Below are 19,733 nucleotides of genomic sequence, written 5' to 3'. Positions count from 1 at the left end.
CGGGTTGCGAGCTCACTCCACTCGGGGTGTTGCTTCTACCTGGGCGTTGGCGCACGGCGCCTCTGTTGCAGACATTTGCAGAGCTGCAGGCTGGGCGACACCGAACACATTCGCACGGTATTATAACCTCCGAGTGGAACTGGTGTCCACCCGTGTGCTTTCTACTCGTAGTTAGCCATGGGTGTTCGCTTGCTGTGCCGTTTCCCTCGGGAGAGGGAATGCGAGCACTTTTTCCGCTCCTCAGTTCAGTTCCCCGTAACGGCGAACCCTGTGGAGTTCCTCCTGCATCTTGCGGCGGCCAGACGTGGCGGAGGCGTCCGGCGCTAGGTCCAGTACTCGTGTGTATGCCCAGTTGGTCTGCCCTTGTACTGGGCTAGATGCCCATATATCGTGATTCCCCTCGGGTAATCCCATATGTGTTTGTCCACGGTAAGGTTTCCCTGACGGTAAACCCGTGTCTTTCCCTGGGCGGCTTCGTTTTGCCCCGTCTCTGATTGCTAGTCGTTCCTCCCGAAAGGTAGGACCTACATCAGAGATCTTCCATATGCGTTACTGTTCTCAGAGCAGTCCATATGTGTCTTCCACACGTTACCTCCCTTCGGGCAGGGTGTGGTCTCCGTAGCTTTCCCCTCCTCGGGGAACGCTTTCCTGGCGTTTTTGTCGTTGCTGAAAAACAAGGGATTGAGTTCCGGAGCACTCTTCCCCGTGGGGTAGGAACAGCAGCTTCGACTTCTCAACGGTAACGCCCTGTCCTCTCCATCCCACCGGTATGGAAGACATTCCTGGGCTTGCTCTGGGCGCTGGAGGGTTGCGAGTATGGGCCGCATTTGCATTTGGCACGCCTTAGCCTGCCAGCACCTGCCTCCCTAACACTCGTAACGTGGTTTAGTTGCTATGGCGTTTTCCACGGGACCACATTACGTCAGTATCGACGTAACGTCGAACGTGACTGACTGAATGGGAACGTCTAGGTTACTAGTGTAACCCCCGTTCCCAGAATGAGGGAACGGAGGTGTTACGTTCCCCTGCCATAGCTTTGAGCCACCACTGAGCGGCCAGATACCTGTCTCGGCTCCTCAGCAAAAATATGAATGAGGGTGAGTATGCCGGCCCTATTTATACCCGGATGCCGGGGGAGGGGCCCGGCATGTAAATCTCACAGGCCAATTCCCATTGGCTTGTTTTGTATCCTTGGAGGTGATTGGGCTCCCTAGCGAGACCCCATTAAGTCAGTAACGACGTAACGTCTCCGTTCCCTCCTTCTGGGAACGGGGGTTACACTAGTAACCTAGACGTTCTTCACTGAGTCATTTGTGGACTAAAGGTGCACAGAGTGCCCTGCGGCTGCAAGTATGTATCGAAAACACAGTTTCCAGCACTCATAGTGATGACAGTGCATATATAAAATAAATATTACTCCTCTGTATAGAAAATTGACATGAACATATGAGAATCCATCAATATTTCTCAATGTTTTCTGCATGCTTTTAAGCTAAAAGGCTATATGAAATGCCATAGAGGTAACATGAATGTTCAGACACTTTGCATCACAGAAATACATTATATTTTAAAGTATATAATAGAAAACCATTATTTTAAATTGTAATAACATTTCACAGTATTGCTGTTTTTTTCTGTATGTTTGATATATAGCATGATAAGCTTGAGACATGATTACAGAGGGTTTTTTCACATAGCCTACCTGACTGAAAGGCCTCATTATGCAGGTCGTTATGCAAATATTTTGTTTTCTCAGGTGTGAATCACAGCATTATTCATGAAGATTCACGCCTCCATGAAGACTGTTTCTTGACAAAACATGTCTTACAAAATTTAAATCAATATATTGTTTTATGTGAAGGAGTAGGCAGGATAATTTTTACATCATTTTGAAGCAAAAATTCTATTCTACAACCTCCAGTAACCAGAAGTCTTGTGAACACAGGTTTAATTTTAGTTTTTTGGCCTTATTTCAGTGACTTAAGTTTTATTTTTTAATAACCACACATAAAATGTATTCCTTCAAAAATACAAACATGTACATACATGTTCCTCACATATTATGGTAGCCAAGTTCATGCTGAATATAGTGTAATGACAATTTGTCCATTAATATGTTTATGAACTACTGAGAAAATCTCAAATGTCAAGGCATGTCAAAACTTCTTCAGGGCCCCAAATCAGCCTCAGACTCCAGACAGGGTTCATAAACATTTCTACCAATACATTTCCATGACTTTTCAATTACTTTCAATTACTAACGTTCCATGAAACGCCTGTGGATACATGTAAAACAAGAATAAAAATCCATGTTCAAATGTCAAATCACTGCATATCTTAACTAATTAATGTCAAGCTATGTAGTTTAATACAAAAGAAACGCTGACACACCAGTAAGATGGCGAGATAAAATACTGTGTCTGACCCTAGCAACAGATTAACATACATCAATAGGAGGCAATGATGTTATCTTTTAGTTGCACAAAACCTGATGTAACCATAGCCAATGATTAGCTAGGAGAATTTTGGAAAATTGCCCCCTCTAGTAGATGACTAAAGATTTGCTAGTAAAATCTAACATTTGCAGCTGTTTCACTCCTGAATTAACAGGTGCTCGTATAAATCCTTTTACATGCACTTGGACTTTCAGTTTGTTTGTTGTCATCTGTCACATGTTCCTTTGTTCTAGTTTCCCGCCACAATCAGTATCCATGCACACTAATCCAATTCATCACAGCTGTTTGTCATTGGAGTTAATCAGTCTGTCTATTTAAGTTCCTGTTTCGGTTCAGCTGGTGGTCGGGTGTCGTTCGTGTATACTATGGTGTATGTTCCTGTCCTGTTCCTGTACTCTCCAGTTGGATTATCTGATAAAAGACTTGTTTTGATCTTATCTCCTCGTCATGTGCTTTATACACCAGTGGTATTGTAACAAATCCCATCTGATGTGGTGACAAAACTGAATAATAAGCAGGTCTACATTATGTAAATCTTGACTCTTAATAAAACAGAACCAAAGACAAGTGTCAGAAGCACCTTGGTTGATCGTTGAACAGTTGATCAGGACGAGAAGCACAATGTGCACAACAACTACACACTTGTTTGGTCAACAGGTTTGTCACTGGAACATTTTAACCCAGCCAATATATTTTGATGACCACACAAGTCTGCCAGTGTATGTAGGCCATTGAATCAAGTGAAAACGAAATAAATCATTATTTTGCCATAATAAGACCATATTAAGCGCCAGTGATGACTCACGTGAGCCACTCGCTGGTGCATGTGCAAATAACATCCATCTATTTAAATTATTTTTTTTTATCTCACAATTATATAACTTATTAAATCTTCACTTAATCTTCTAACGATGATGATGGCAAAAAAAACAAGCAGTTCATCATAGAAGGCAAGAAACGTTGCGTGTCGACACATTTTGCAAATGTTTAAATGTCTTTAAACTGTCTTAAATATTGACATTAACAATATTATCTCTGTTATCAGTGATTGTCATGAAAAACATCTAGAATAAATATCGATTCATTGGTTTTCCTGTGAACACCTTTTCTCAGTTTCCTTGTATTATACAAACAGACCACAGCTCTGAACAGAGTTATTTTTAGGTTATATAATTTTATCATGACTATTTATGTCTTAACTGGCTACCTGAGACATGAAATAGCCTACTGTTATGTGAAATAGTCTATTGTCTGTGGACGTGACAAATTTAGCTTCTTAAATTTAGCTTGATGCATGTCTATCTGGTTAAATTTGCTTCATGCAGAAAGCATTTTTTCATAACTCTTTAGTACAAAATGTATTTTATTCTATTATTCATTCTTTTATTTTGTTCTTATCAGTAATACTTTTGGAAAAGAGACCTCTGAACTCTGGAAACAGAACAAAAATACTGTTGATCATCAAACGAACCGGACTGAAAAACAATTTGTTTTCCATTTCTGGTTTGAATTGTGTTATAAATTGGAGAAATCACATTCTGGGTGCTTTTTTTTTCTTTTCATGCCAATGTTTCAGTGCACTGGAAGGGAAAGACCTGCTAGAGTTTAATGTTGTTATGTTTGATATTTAAAAGAGTTTCTGTTATGTTATTACATTGTGCTGAAGAGTAGATGACATGAAGGTAAACACTATAGCATCTTACTAAAATCTTACTTGTTCATTAAATACAGTATATGTGCTAAATATGTGCTAAAAGAGTAATTAATTGTGCCATAACTTTTAAGCTCCATGAAGACGAAATTACTTGATGACCAATGTAGAATAGCATGAAGGGCCCTATTTTAACGATCTAAGCGCATGGTCTAAAGTGGACGGCACAAGTGCATTTAGGGCATGTCCGAATCCACTGTTGCTAGTTTAACAATGGGAAAAAATGGTTGCGCACCCGGTTCATGGTCTAAAAGGGTTGTCCCTATTCTCTTAATGACAAATAGGTGTGTTTTGGGTGTAATGTGCGAAAAAACAGAGTCTCATCTCCCATTCCCTTTAAAAGCCTGTCGCGTTCGGCCCATGGCAGATGCAATATTTCTTTACATGCCGGAATTTGTAAGCGGAAAAACTGAATGCTTCAGGAAACAATGTGACTTTTCTCAAAACACCTTTTTTCGTCAACAGACAAAAGTCATTTGGAACGACATGAGGGTGAGTAAATGATGATAGACTTTTAATTTTTAGGTCAACTATACCTTCAAGATAAATGATAAAGTGTGCCCCCTAAAAGCACAACTGGCCCTTTCCTGCCATCTGCCGTTGTGTTTGATTGAGTCAACATTTTCAGGCCTACTTTTTATTTAATTTTGTCATTACATTTGATGGGTTTAAATGAAGTAAACTGATGTTCTTTCTTTCCTAGATCAGATAATAGGATGAATTAGAAATACACATTCGGAATTTATAAACAGGCACTGTTCACAAAAAAATGTTTTAGATGTTTCTTAAAGTTTATACAGAAGGACTATAATTCATAATTTATGCTATTTCAAATATTTAATGGGGATTATGTCCTTTATTTACCTTAACATTTAACAAATACTTAAAATACATTTAAAATATAGTCTTGAAATGCCCCGCTGGATGGTCAAGTTTTGGACTCCGGTGCTTCAAGTACTTCTCTCAGTCGGTTAACTTTATCACAGCAGAGGTAATGTGTTGAGTTACAACAAGGTGATTTGGTCACACTTTACATTAAGTGTCTTTCACTACATCTAGATAAATCAATAAGGTACAATGTACTTTTTTGTGTTGATGTTGTATTGCAAATCACTTGCACTATTGTATGCAAATCACATGCTGCTATTGAGGTGGATACAGGTAAGGTTAGGGACAGGTGTAAAGTGTAAGGAAAGGTCAACAGTGTAATCATTGGTCTAATTACAGATGTAATTACACGCAGGTATTTTTTTACAATGTAAAACATCTATCTAAACATTATGTGTACTGAATCAGTTGATTAATTTAAATGTTAGTACATAGTAGTTAGAGACTGGGAATGGTGATTTTTATTATTTTTAAAGTAAAATCTTTCTTTTCTGCAAATAAACAATACAGAAATCTAATACTGTGCAAATAATCAATCAGACTTTGTTTGAAAATGACTAAAATGTTGTTTAAAAAGTCACTTATGCTTTATGCTAAAAAGATTACATTTTGTATTGACAATAATAAAAAAAATCTTTCTCTTTAGAGAAACTGCCAAGGTCTTGGTGCGAATCTCGCATCTGTGCATAATAAACCGGAAAATGAGTTTCTGCTGGGTCTGTTGCCTACTGCTTCCTCACGTGGTTGGATTGGTGCTCATGATGGTGAACAAGTAAGTTAAATTGTGTGTACTAAAGAGATCTATTTTTTGTAGACTGGAATTTCAGTTTCACTTTTTTTTTTTTTTTTTTTTTATGGTCTTTTTAACACATTCTGTTGACTATAAGTAATGTTGCTTTGACACGTCTACTAATTTATTTGAGAATTAGTAGACTGGAATTTCTGCTCTAAACAGTAAATGTAAATGTTCTAATGAAGATGGGATAAAGCTGAAATGAATTAGCTCCGTACTGAAGTCTGATTACAGTAGTGCACTCTTATAATCATGTCTTTGCTCTTTAGGAAGGACAGTGGTTGTGGACTAATGGAACTGTGAATGACTTTACCAACTGGTGCGCTGGAGAACCTAACAATCTGGGTACTGAGAACTGTGTGGACATCAACTGGACCTGTAAGCATGCAGTCAGGTTTTTGAATACTTCACATAATAATTTACATTACTATAATTTCATAATTTCACAGTAACATCTAATGGCTCATTTGGATTTCACAAAGTGCCTATAATGATCAGAATAACTTCATTTTTCCACCCTACAGCTAACCGTTGCTGGAACGACTGGACATGTGCAGGCCAAATAGGCTATTTTTGTGTTACAGATGCTTGAGATCATATGCAGTCATGCTGCTCCACAGTTACATTGATTTTACACTTTCTGATCTTATCTTTACAAAAAATGATATTTTAACATTAAACTTCATTTGAATCTTTTCTAAGCTTTAATCTCTTCTCAATACCTTCTCTGAAACACTCATCTAATTAATAAAAGCATTAATAAAGCAAATTGTGTGTGTTGTGGAGTTAAATCAAATACATGTATAAAAATATGAGAATATTGTGTCACAAGGTTTGAGGATATAGTTATTAGAATGATATTAAATGACATAATAATCATGGGAGGAGTTTAAGGAAGCTGCACACAGCTGCTTTACCATTGACAAACACTAGAAGACATTTGCACATTTGTTTCCTAGGAAAATATCACCCTCATCCAGCGCTCTTTTTGTTTTCTGTCTTATAAAATATCCCATTACTATTTTGGTGTGAGAAACTGAATCATGAACAATTTCTGTACCTGTTTGACCGATCAGGTCAATAGTGATTCATTCACTGTTATGGCATTGCTTGTTCTGAATCTAAACAGCTGATAGAAACCAAACAGAACAAGATTGCTGAAATATTATAGAGAAAAAAATATTCTCATGCCAGAATAGGGCTGTTACGAATGGGAGGCTCAGGCTGGAGATCCAAGTGCAGCGTTTATTAAAGTAGAGTGGTCGTACAGGCAGGGTCAAAACAGGAACAAACAGGAACAGTGAGGAACAGGCAGAATCGTAGTCAAGGGACAGGCAAAGATCAGGACAGGCAGCAATGGGTCAAAAAACAGGAAACAGGCAGTAACGGCAACAAGGAACAGGCAGACAGGGAATACAGGGAAACGCTCGGAATAGCAACAACAGTTAAACAATACTTCGCGGTGAGGTGGTGTGAGTGGAAGTCCTTTATAGTCCTGATAATGAGCTGCAGCTGGGTGTGGTGATCAGTGATTAGTGTGAAGTGTGTGCAGGTGAGTGGCAGAGAGGATGATGGGAGATGTAGTCCGGGAACTGACAGGAACAGACGGTGATCGTTACATAACGCCCCCCTCCCGGAAGGCGCGTCCTCGCGACGTAAAGGAACAGCTAGGGAGGGGGGGTGGGTGCATTGGAGATCTAACAGCAGCCGGGAACGGGATCTCCAATGCAGCCCCAGGGACTCAGGCAGCCACGGCAGGTCGGGTGGTTCAGGCAACCACGGCAGGTCAGGTGGCTCGGGCGGCCACGGCAGGTCAGGTGGCTCGGGCGGCCACGGCAGGTCAGGTGGCTCGGGCGGCCACGGCAGGTCAGGTGGCTCGGACGGCCACGGCAGGTCAGGTGGCTTGGACGGCCACGGCAGGACAGAGTCCATACATGGCCCTAGTGGCCTACAGTCCATGAATGGCCATAGTAGTTCAGAGGCCCTTAAAGGCCATGGTTGAGCAGGGTCCCCACCCACAAGCTCCCCACCCCTAGGTATACTGCCCCCCCCCAAAAAGTTCTTGGGGAAATCAAGGGAGGCATTGGCGGGTTCATGGGCAAGGAGCTCGGGTGGCGCCAGCAGGGCAGATGGCCTGAGCGGCAGCGGTAGAGCAAATGGTCCAGGCGGTGGTGGCAGGGCCGACCAAGGCTGCTCTGTGGCCTTATCAAGGAGAGCGGGCAGTTCGGTGACGGCCTCCATGGCCGTATCAGGGAGAGCAGACAGCTCCGGGACGGCAGCGGGCTCGGGCTGCTCCGGGACGGCAGCGGGCTCGGGCTGCTCCGGGACGGCAGCGGGCTCGGGCTGCTCCGGGACGGCAGCGGGCTCGGGCTGCTCCGGGACGGCAGCGGGCTCGGGCTGCTCCGGGACGGCAGCGGGCTCGGGCTGCTCCTCAACGCACGTAGGACAGCCAAGACATAAAAAGTGAGCACAGCCCTCTGGGCCAAGACAGGACAGACCAGGAGAGCAGGCTGTGCTGGAGCGGACTCACTGGCTGGAGCGGACTCAATGGCTGGAACAACCCCTGCATCCTTGAGCACCGCAGGGGCGGCCATCTTGCCCGTGGGCACTGGCAAAGCAGCCATCTTGTCCATCGCGTCCAGGGCGCTTGAGAGCGTTGCAACAGGCGAGCTTGAGAGCGTTGCAACAGGCGAGCTTGAGAGCGTTGCAACCGGCGAGCTTGAGAGCGTTGCAACCGGCGAGCTTGAGAGCGTTGCAACCGGCGAGCTTGAGAGCGTTGCAACCGGCGAGCTTGAGAGCGTTGAAACCGGCGAGCTTGAGAGCGTTGAAACCGGCGAGCTTGAGAGCGTTGAAACCGGCGAGCTTGAGAGCGTAGCAACCGGCAGGTTTGAGAGCGAAGCGGCAGGCTGGCTTGAGAGCGAAGCGGCCGGCTGGCTTGAGAGCGAAGCGGCCGGCTGGCTTGAGAGCGAAGCGGCCGGCTGGCTTGAGAGCGAAGCGGCCGGCTGGCTTGAGTGCGAAGCGGCCGGCTGGCTTGAGTGCGAAGCGGCCGGCTGGCTTGAGTGCGAAGCGGCCGGCTGGCTTGAGTGCGAAGCGGCCGGCTGGCTTGAGTGCGAAGCGGCCGGCTGGCTTGAGAGCGAAGCGGCCGGCTGGCTTGAGTGCGAAGCGGCCGGCTGGCTTGAGTGCGAAGCGGCCGGCTGGCTTGAGTGCGAAGCGGCCGGCTGGCTTGAGTGCGAAGCGGCCGGCTGGCTTGAGTGCGAAGCGGCCGGCTGGCTTGAGTGCGAAGCGGCCGGCTGGCTTGAGTGCGAAGCGGCCGACGGAGACTTGGGGATGCCAGCTGCTCGGACTGAAATCAACGGTGGATCGGTCACACTGGAACGCAACCCTCTCCGCTCCCGGACTGATCTAGAGACCTGACGTGACTCTGGGCGATCAGCGGCGACATGACTTTGCTCTGGGCGATCAGCGAAGGCGTGACGTTGCTCTGGGCGATCAGCGAAGGCGTGACGTTGCTCTGGGCGATCAGCGAAGGCGTGACGTTGCTCTGGGCGATCAGCGAAGGCGTGACGTTGCTCTGGGCGATCAGCGAAGGCGTGACGTTGCTCTGGGCGATCAGCGAAGGCGTGACGTTGCTCTGGGCGATCAGCGAAGGCGTGACGTTGCTCTGGGCGATCAGCGAAGGCGTGACGTTGCTCTGGGCGATCAGCGAAGGCGTGACATTGCTCTGGGCGATCAGCGGCGACGTGACTTTGCTCTGGGCGATCAGCGAAGGCGTGACGTTGCTCTGGGCGATCAGCGAAGGCGTGACGTTGCTCTGGGCGATCAGCGAAGGCGTGACGCCTTGTTGGGGCCGCCATTTGGTGAGTGTCATCTGGCGCGGCGGCCATCACACACCCAGACGAGGAATCGCGTTCCTCCGCGACACCCACAGTAAACGGAGATCCACTCAGTAGCAACGCCAGCTCTATATACTGTTCTAAAGTCCCATTTGGCTCATGTATTGGCTTAATAGAGCTGAGCGGTTCAGACAGTCCCCCGCGAAAGAATGTCATAAGACATAACTCATCAAAGCATGTTAACGGAGCCAGTTCAATAAAGTCCAAAACATAATCTTCAATGGATCTGTCTCCTTGACGGAGACCGATCAACTGGGCGGATGGATTCATAATAGTTGAGACAGGAACACTCACGGTAGCTGCTGGATCTTGGTATTGGCGAAGTATTCTGTTACGAATGGGAGGCTCAGGCTGGAGATCCAAGTGCAGCGTTTATTAAAGTAGAGTGGTCGTACAGGCAGGGTCAAAACAGGAACAAACAGGAACAGTGAGGAACAGGCAGAATCGTAGTCAAGGGACAGGCAAAGATCAGGACAGGCAGCAATGGGTCAAAAAACAGGAAACAGGCAGTAACGGCAACAAGGAACAGGCAGACAGGGAATACAGGGAAACGCTCGGAATAGCAACAACAGTTAAACAATACTTCGCGGTGAGGTGGTGTGAGTGGAAGTCCTTTATAGTCCTGATAATGAGCTGCAGCTGGGTGTGGTGATCAGTGATTAGTGTGAAGTGTGTGCAGGTGAGTGGCAGAGAGGATGATGGGAGATGTAGTCCGGGAACTGACAGGAACAGACGGTGATCGTTACAAGAGCAATCTCCAACATCAGGGAAGGTTTTCTTTCATCATCTCAGCTGAGTCTGGAACCGCATACTTCCCTACTATATAGCAGGCAAAAAGCAGTAGGCGAACGATCCTCTATTCCAATAACAAGTCTGTCGTGAATTTATTTGTCTTTCTGTGCTCGTAATTCACAGTGCTTGGACAGCTCATACAATTTGTTGTGGAAACTGCTCTAACAAATATGAACTGTATTGAAAATTTCCTACCAAATGAACTAATTCATCAGGAGAAACCTAGAGTTGATATGGTCAATCTGATTACTCAAGGTCTGCAAACAGAACAAGATGAAATCAAGAAGGAACAAGAGGAGGAAGAGAAGAAGAACCACGAGAGTGGAAGGAATGAAGATGGATCCAAAGGCCAAGGAAATGCTTAAATTATAGAGACAACAGCAAAGAATTAATTTGAGATTGATCATGCTTATTTAAACAATCATGTATGTTGAATACTTTTATGTGTGACTTAAAACAGATTACAAACGAGGTTGAAGCTTTGAATATAAAAGCTTCAGCGCCGGTTCAGTCTGAGTATTATAGTTAAAGGCCAAAGAGGTCAACATTTAGAATGGCCAATATGTATTTTTGTTTCTTTTACATTTTCTTATTTTTCTTAGAAGTGATAAGCAGAGCTAACGACAGTGTATGCTTTAGTTGCAGAAAGGGGAAATATTAAGAAGAACAAATGCAAGGCTAACGTATGTTTTTTACCACAAGTTAATCGAAATGTGTATTTTTAATACAAGCTATATGCCTCTTTGCAGAACTAGAATGTTTAATATGAAAGTCGTTGAGTTTAAGTTAGAAAATGTGTTAAGACGTGCTGCACGTGTGTAGCCCGTAGATGACCTCTGTATCTTGTACTCTAACAAACAAGGAAATGTTTTCAAAGTCAGGAAAGAGGATGTGTTTAGACTATATATTGGAAGTTGTACAACAAAAGATTGCCACACCCCGGGTAAAGACTTTACTCGCTTTTATGTTCTTTGTAATTTTTTATTTCTGTATCTTGTTATTAAACCAAAGCCATTGTATTTGGCGATTCGTAAACTTTACTAAACAAGACTCAGAGTGAAATTACTTTTTACATAAGACTATTGTCTGAACCTGCAATTACTTTACTCCATCGAGCCTCAAGAGCACCGGACCCTGACTGAGCTGGTGAGGACTCCACCTTGAAACCACTGATCTTCATACAACGCTCTCAATCCTTGGTAAGTCCAAATCTTTTCATGAAGTTAAGGATTGAAGAAATGTGTGTATGATAAGTTGGAGGTTGGGGGGGATAATAAATACAACAAATTGTAAGACTGGTGCCGGACTGTCTGGACCAAGAGAGGACTTTTCTCTGAGAAAACAAAGGAAATTAACATTTGAACTCTCTCTTCGAAATTAGCATCCTCATCCAAGACACAATCACACTCGATCACACCTCAGCATTGCCTTAATCTACATTGCCTTTTTTTACCCCCTCTTCCCCCATCTCTTCTCTCTACATGCAGAGCTGACCTGAAATTCACCCAAAAAATCGATATGGTTTAATGTGAACAGTTATCATACAACACTATACATGTATGGAAGCATTTTGAAGCATTGCATTTATAAGGCTTGCATCTTTATGGGCTGAAATTCAACATGGTTGTATATTTAAGCTATGAATATTTAAATTCAAAACATTTCACACACATTTTCATTATTAAAAGTTCATTAATTTATATTCACCTTTCAGATTTTACTTTCAAAATATTCATTCTGTTTAAAAATACAACCTATAATATTCAACTGGCAATTTCCAGTCCATTTTATTTCACTTCCACAAATTCAGTGGCGCAAATTCGGCAGAAAATTCAACATTTCACATCCGGGAGCTGCAGGAAAAGCAGTAGAGTGCAGATGCATGATCTCCATCTGCTGTTAGTCGTCCTCACCGGCAGGTGGCGCTAGCGGCTGTTTACGAAGACCAGAGCAACAGTTAGTAAGTCATCATTAATTCATAAAAACAGATTTAAAGAAATATAACAAGCGGTAAGTGAACGTATGATGATTATCAGGGACAGTATATGCAGAAAAGCTGATAAAGACACAAAAGACTTAAAGAGAATGACTGACAGTCACAAAACCAACTGTAAAGTGTTCATATCCTCCAATATCAGAGGATTTTAAAGTTAGAGGAGAAAATGTTCCCTTTCATTCAGTCATGTCAGTAGTGACCAACGATTTGGGATTTTACCAGAGAGCCCTATCAGCTTCAAGTGAAACTAAACAAGCCAATGGAATTGATGTGCAATATTTGCATAATGCGCACCGCCCACCATCGCCCTCTGTCTTTCGCTTCAGAGCCAACCTGTTGTGTTCCTGCTATTTGACTGAGAGTGACTTCTCAAGCCTTTGATTCATCGTACTGGTGTTAAGGCACTCTACAGCGAAGCAGCGAGCTTTCACAGGCCACCACTGACCTCACCCTCCAGATAACTAAGGTGATGGCTCACTCTGTTGGTCAAGCAATGGCTATGCTTGTAGCGCAGCAGCGCCACCTTTGGCTGACCTTGGAGGACAAGAGGGAGACCGTTAAGCATCGGTTCTTGGACTCCCCCGTGTCTCAGGCTTCGCCCAGCAGTTCTTGGCCGCACAGAAGTGTCTGTGGTGCCTTTGGTCCCGCTGGCTCTGAGTCTGGGAGCCTGGCTAGTGCTTTCCAGCCTGTCCTCTGGCTATGCGATTCAGTTTGTAGCATATGAGGAACATTTATACTGCTGTGAAATATTCTAATTAATAATATAAGTACAGCTGTTTTGTATATATGTTTTCCCCTGTGTTATGTTGCCCGGACATGTGTTTGTGTTCCCGTTTTACTCACGCGAGACTTCTGTCGGGAAGATCCAGGGAATCCCCGTGACGTCATGGGGTTGGACAGCTGATTTTCACGTCTGATAAAAGAAGCCGGTTTACCGGTGTTGGGGAGAGGACGCTCTCATTGCTACGTGGATAACGCGATCGATCGCTCTACACACTACTTGTTTGTCATCGTCTGTGACTGATTATCTCGTTGTGGAGGTAACATCCATTGGATTATTTCACCTTCGCGATACTGAACAGGACAACACTATACATCGTGCTCCCGGACTAAAAGCCATTCCGGTGAGGCCGATTCAACACACACACACACACACACACATTACATTGGACTGAAACGGACTATTCCAACACGCATACATACATTTTTGTTTTATTCAAACACGTTAAAAAAAAAAAAGGTTAAAGAACCAGTTTGACATTGTGTAAACTGCCTTATATAGGCTGAGTGTTACAAGTTCGTCCGGCGTCCCATGGTGTTCAGGGGGTGTCCATTACACTCGTGTCTCCCTGGACAATGCACCTGTTTTCTGGGCGGAGGATGCAATCGAGCCAGTCCCTCCAGCTGATATGAAGTCCTAAGTCCTACTTCATTGTACCCAAGAAAGGCGGTTGGTTAAGGCCAATCCTGGATCTGCATGTCCTGAATCGGTCCCTTCACAGGCTGCCATTCAAGATGCTTATGCAGAAGCACATTTTTTAATGCATCCGTCCCCAGGATTGGTTCACAGCGATCGACCTGAAGGACGCATACTCTCATGTCTTGATTCTGCCTCGACACAGACCCTTCCTACGGTTTGCGTTTGAGGGTCAGGCATAATCAGTACAAAGTCCTATCCTTCGGGCTGGCCCTGTCGCCCCACGTCTTTACCAAAGTTGCGGAGGTGGCCATTGTTCTGCTCAAGGAACAGGGCGTTTGCATTCTCAACTACCTCGATGACTGTCTCATTCTGGCAATTCTGGCTTTTTGCAAAATAAAGAACCTAACATCATGCGTGATCTGTCGTCTCCCTCTGAACAAAGTCCAATCTGATAGTTGTCAGAAAATGTCTAAAGAAACATTGAAATGTGTAAGTTAAATTGAAAACAAATATTCTCTGTTAATGTAATCTGTATAAAAAGAGAGCCATGTCAGACGTCCGTGATTCAGCTCATTATCCGCTAATTCAGCCACGCCCACAGAGCGAGCACTATTCAGACGCAAATTCTGAGGCAATACATGTATACATTGTCGCAATCATGTATTTATTATCTTCAAAAGTCTTTATCTGCATGTTATAGCCATGATTATAGGGATCTCTGGAAGCCTCTGTTAGTTCCTGGAATGTCACATGGTATGCCTGTTCTTCACTGAGTCATTTGTGGACTAAAGGTGCACAGAGCGCCCTCCGGCTGCAAGTATGTATCGAAAACACAGTTTCCAGCACTCATAGTGATGACAATACATATATAGAATAAATATTACTCCTCTGTATAGAAAATTGACATGAACATATGAGAATCCATCAATATTTCTCAATGTTTTCTGCATGCTTTTAAGCTAAAAGGCTATATGAAATGCCATAGAGGTAACATGAATGTTCAGACACTTTGCATCACAGAAATACATTATATTTTAAAGTATATAATAGAAAACCTTTATTTTAACAGAGGGTTAAATTTTATTACAGAGGGTTTTTTCACATAGCCTACCTGACTGAAAGGCCTCATTATGCAGGTCATTATGCAAATCTTTTGTCTTCTCAGGTGTGAATCACAGCATTATTCATGAAGATTCACGCCTCCATGAATTCTGTTTCTTGACAAAAAGTGTCTTACAAAATTTAAATCAATATATTGTTTTATGTGAAGGAGTAGGCAGGATAATTTTTACATCATTTTGAAGCAAAAATTCTATTCTACAACCTCCAATACCCAGAAGTCTTGTGAACACAGGTTTAATTTTAGTTGTTTGGCCTTATTTCAGTGACTTAAGTTTTATTTTTCAATAACCACACATAAAATGTATTCCTTCAAAAATACAAACATGTACATACATGTTCCTCACATATTATGGTAGCCAAGTGCATGCTGAATATAGTGTAATGACACTTTGTCCATTAATATGTTTATGAACTACTGAAATCTCAAATGTCAAGGCATGTCAAAACTTCTTCAGGGCCCCAAATCAGCCTCAGACTCCAGACAGGGTTCATAAACATTTCTACCAATACATTTCCATGACTTTTCAATTACTTTTAGGCAAATATTCATGACCTAACGTTCCATGAAACGCCTGTGGATACATGTAAAATAAGAATAAAAATCCATGTTCAAATGTCAAATCACAGCATATCTTAACTAATTAATGTCAAGCTATGTAGTTTAATACAAAAGAAACGCTGACACACCAGTAAGATGGTGAGATAAAATACTGTGTCTGACCCTAGCAACAGATTAACATACATCAATAGAAGGCAATGATGTAAAAAAAAGTGTATAGTAACACTGACTGTATCTTTACAAGGTTGCAGGGCTAGAGACAAACTTTTGGAATACAAAATTTGGTAACTGAGAAGCTTTAAAAACAGCTTTGCCTCCTAGTCCTATTTACCATTCATCTCACTGGAAAACCTTCAATCAACAAGATAACATCCCTATTTAAATGTATTGTTTATTTATTAATTTCTGCAATTTACACCTATACAAACTGCAACTGCCAGACATTACCCCATGCCAGGGTCAGAAACAACCTTTTTTTTTTTGCAATTGCTTTCCTAGGGCATTTTATTTATGTATAAGTGCAACACTACAAAGATGGAATAGAAGCTGCACCTGAAATAGCATAAATGTTTATTTACAAAGACTGTTTAATGTTACTGTTCTGCCCTCTTCTCAAATGCCCTGCTTGATTTGACAGACAGATAACGCCTTCCAATAATGACAGACTCAAGAAATCCTTTCTCCAACTTTACTGTCAGTCTTGGAATAATGTAAAACTGAAAAAAAAAATCAGAAATATAAGCTTTTTATGCAGAAAATTAGTAATATTGCACAATCAGAAAAAGGTTGCACAATTCGCACAATAAAGGCAATAAAGTTAACATCTTGGCAAATAAAATATAAAGAATTAACTAAATATACAACACATAGAATCACAATATAGAAATACTTTCATACCGAATGTGCCTTCTGACCAACTTAAATCAGGGAATGATAGCAGCCATTAGTGATGTGTCATTCTTGAACGATTCGTTCATTTTGAACGAATTGTTCATTTTGAACGAATCTTTAATGTGACTCGGGAAGAACGATCGCAAAAACCTACCGTACATCAGACACATCTTTTTCACGAGATCCCAAGGGCCTGCAGAAACAATCGACATGTACGTCACTGATCTGAAAAGCAAAGCAAAAGACTGTGAGTTTGGTGATCTGCACGATTCATTAATTGTGATAGGATTGTATGTGGCATAAGAGAGGATCAACTAAAAGGCAGACTTCTGAGAGAAACGGATCTCACATTGGAAAAGGCCATAGACATTTGCAGGGCCAGCGAGATCACGTCGAGTCAAATGAAAGCACTCAATGATGAAGTAAATGCACACAAAGTTCCATAAAGCCAAAGAAAAGAGACACCAAATCAGAGCATACGTCAGTGATGAGAAAGGAATGCAGCAGATGCGGCAACAAGCATGAGTATAGGAAATGCCCAGCCTACGGGAAAACATGTAAGTCTTGTCAGAAGAAAAATCATTTTGCAAAGATGTGTAATACCAAAGACCTGCAGAGTCAGAGTAAAAGAATGCATGTGATTGAACAAGATGATAACATGTTTATTGGTACAGTAACAGTGGAAAAAGAAAGAAATGTAATGCCTATCAACTCAAGTAAGGAGGATGAACAATGGGTCGAGACAATCCAGATAAACAAGAATGATGTAAAAGTGACACTGGATACAGGAGCTGAATGTAATGTCATGTCAGAAAGAGTGTACAAGTTGCTAAACATAGCAGGGAGACTGCAGAGGTCAAGCTGCAAACTTGTTACACATTCTGGACACAAGATGGCGCCATTGGGCAAGAAAGCACTAAATTCTGTGTACAAAGGACAGAAATACAAAATCTTGTTTGAAATAATGAAGCATGATGCACCTGCCATTCTAGGACGATCTGCATGTCAAAAAATGGGCATAATTAAAAGACTGTATAAAATTGAAAAGAGCCGCAGTGACATTCTCAAAGATTTTGACGATCTATTTGAAGGTTTAGGATGTTTACCAGGAGAACAACACATACAAATTGATCCAAATATCAGACCAGTTGTACATGCGGCAAGAAGGATACCTGTAGCTCTGCGAGAAAAAGTGGTGGAAGAACTACAAAGAATGGAGCAGATGGGGGTCATTGCAAAGCAAACTGAGCCAACTGAATGGGTCAACAGCATGGTAACTGTACTTACATCGAAGAAAATGCGCATTTGTATGGATCCTAAAGATCTCAATCTGGCAATAAAAAGAGAGCATTATCCAAAGCTGACAGTAAAAGATGTGGTCTCAAGAATGCCAAAGGCAAAGTACTTTTCTGTGCTAGACGCAAATCAAGGGTTTTGGCAGATAAAGCTGGATCATGAAAGTTCAAAGCTTTGCACAATGAACACGCCAATTGGGCAAAACCGTTTTCTTAGGTTACCTTTCGGTATGTCCTCAGCGTCAGAAGTCTTTCAGAGATCCATTGCACAAATGATAGAAGGACTGGAAGGTGTGGTAAATATCATTGAAGGTGTGGTAAATATCATCAATATGACTTGCTGGTGTGGGGAGACTCCATTCAAGAGCATGATGAAAGGCTAATAAAGCTGCTGGAATGTGCAAGAAAAAACAATTTAAAACTCAACAGGAACAAATGCAAAATAAGAATGACAGAGATCAAAAACATCAAAAACTAGTGCTCAAGGAGTTAAGCCAGATGAAGAAAAGATAAGCGCAGTGACTGAAATTCCACCACAACAAAGCAAGCAAGAACTGCAAAGATTTCTTTGAGTAGTGCAATATCTGGCAAAGTTCATTCCCAATATGTCTGACATAAGTGCACCTTTGAGGAAATTGCTGGAGAAAGAGACAGAGTGGCACTGGGAGGAAGCTCAACAGCAAAGTTTTGAAAAACTGAAATATTTGGTTACTCAAAGTCCTACTTTGAAATTCTTGGATGTGAGCAAACCGGTCACATTGTCGGTAGATTCCAGTTCAGAAGGAATAGGAGCTGTGATTCTGCAAGAAGGAAGGCCAGTGGCTTATGGCTTGAGAGCTCTGAACGACTGTCAGCGGAGATACGCACAAATTGAAAAGGAGTTGTTAGCCATAGTTTATGGATGTGAGAAATTTCACCAGTATGTGTACGGAAAGGAAATCACGATTGAAAGTGATCACAAGCCATTAGAGAGTATATTTAAGAAGCCACTGCATCAGGCTCCTAATGAGACTACAACGAATGCTTCTACGACTACAGAGATACAATCTGAAGGTGATGTACAAACCTGGTAAGGAACTATACATAGCAGATGCTTTAAGTCGTGCTTATCTACATGAACAGAAGGAAAATCTGCTGGAAGAGGATCTAGCGGTAAACTGGATTGTCACAACTTCCTATTTCAGAACAGAAACTGGACGCTTTCAAAAAAGCAACAGCAGAGGATGCAGAGATGCAAATGTTAAAAAAGGCAGTGCTGACTGGATGGGCGAAAGAACGATCTATGATGCCAAGATCAATACAGCAATACTGGACATTTCGAGAGGAAATCAGTTATAAAGATAGTCTGTTATTGAAAGCAAATAAGCTCATTGTTCCAAATCAGCTAAGACAGGAGATGATCAACAAAATACATGAGTCATACCTGGGAATTGTCAAATGTAAGGCAAGAGGCAGAGACATTTTGTACTGGCCAGGTATGTCTACACAAATTGAGGATGCAGTATCCAGATTTGCTACCTGCAATGAAAACAGGAACAACAATCAAAAAGAGCCATTGTTCCAACATGAAGTGCCAGGACGACCTTGGGAAAAAATAGGTACAGACATTTTTTACCATGATGGTTCAGCATTTCTGTTATGTGTGGACTACTTTTCAAAATACATTGAGGTAAAACTACTCAGGGACACGACAAGCTGTGGAGTCATCAGAGAAATTAAATCCATCTTTGCAAGACATGGAATTGCAGATATAGTAGTATCTGACAATGGACCTCAGTATGCAAGTGCTGAATTTTCAAGTTTTGCAGAGGAATGGGGATTCAAGCATGTGACTTCAAGTCCTGGTTATGCACAGTCTAATGGACAAGCCGACAGAGCAGTGCAAACCGTGAAAAATCTCTTAAAGAAAGCGCAGAG

General features: G+C 42.5%; 1 protein-coding gene across 1 annotated transcript; it reads left to right on the top strand.

Annotated features, from left to right (window-relative positions):
* Positions 1-4,526: 4,526 nt before the first annotated feature.
* Positions 4,527-6,440, top strand: LOC137025165 (ladderlectin-like). The gene is made up of 4 exons (XM_067393198.1): positions 4,527-4,659; positions 5,702-5,827; positions 6,118-6,226; positions 6,373-6,440. The coding sequence occupies exons 1-4, from the start codon at positions 4,528-4,530 to the stop codon at positions 6,438-6,440; spliced, it is 435 nt and encodes a 144-aa protein (XP_067249299.1). The 5' UTR covers position 4,527.
* The last annotated feature ends 13,293 nt before the right edge of the window (positions 6,441-19,733 follow it).

This window comes from Chanodichthys erythropterus, chromosome 8 (genome assembly GCF_024489055.1).
Source record: "Chanodichthys erythropterus isolate Z2021 chromosome 8, ASM2448905v1, whole genome shotgun sequence".
NCBI lineage: Eukaryota > Metazoa > Chordata > Actinopteri > Cypriniformes > Xenocyprididae > Chanodichthys > Chanodichthys erythropterus.
The sequence above is the reverse complement of the archived record's forward strand: the minus strand, read 5'-3'. Positions and strand labels throughout refer to the sequence as shown.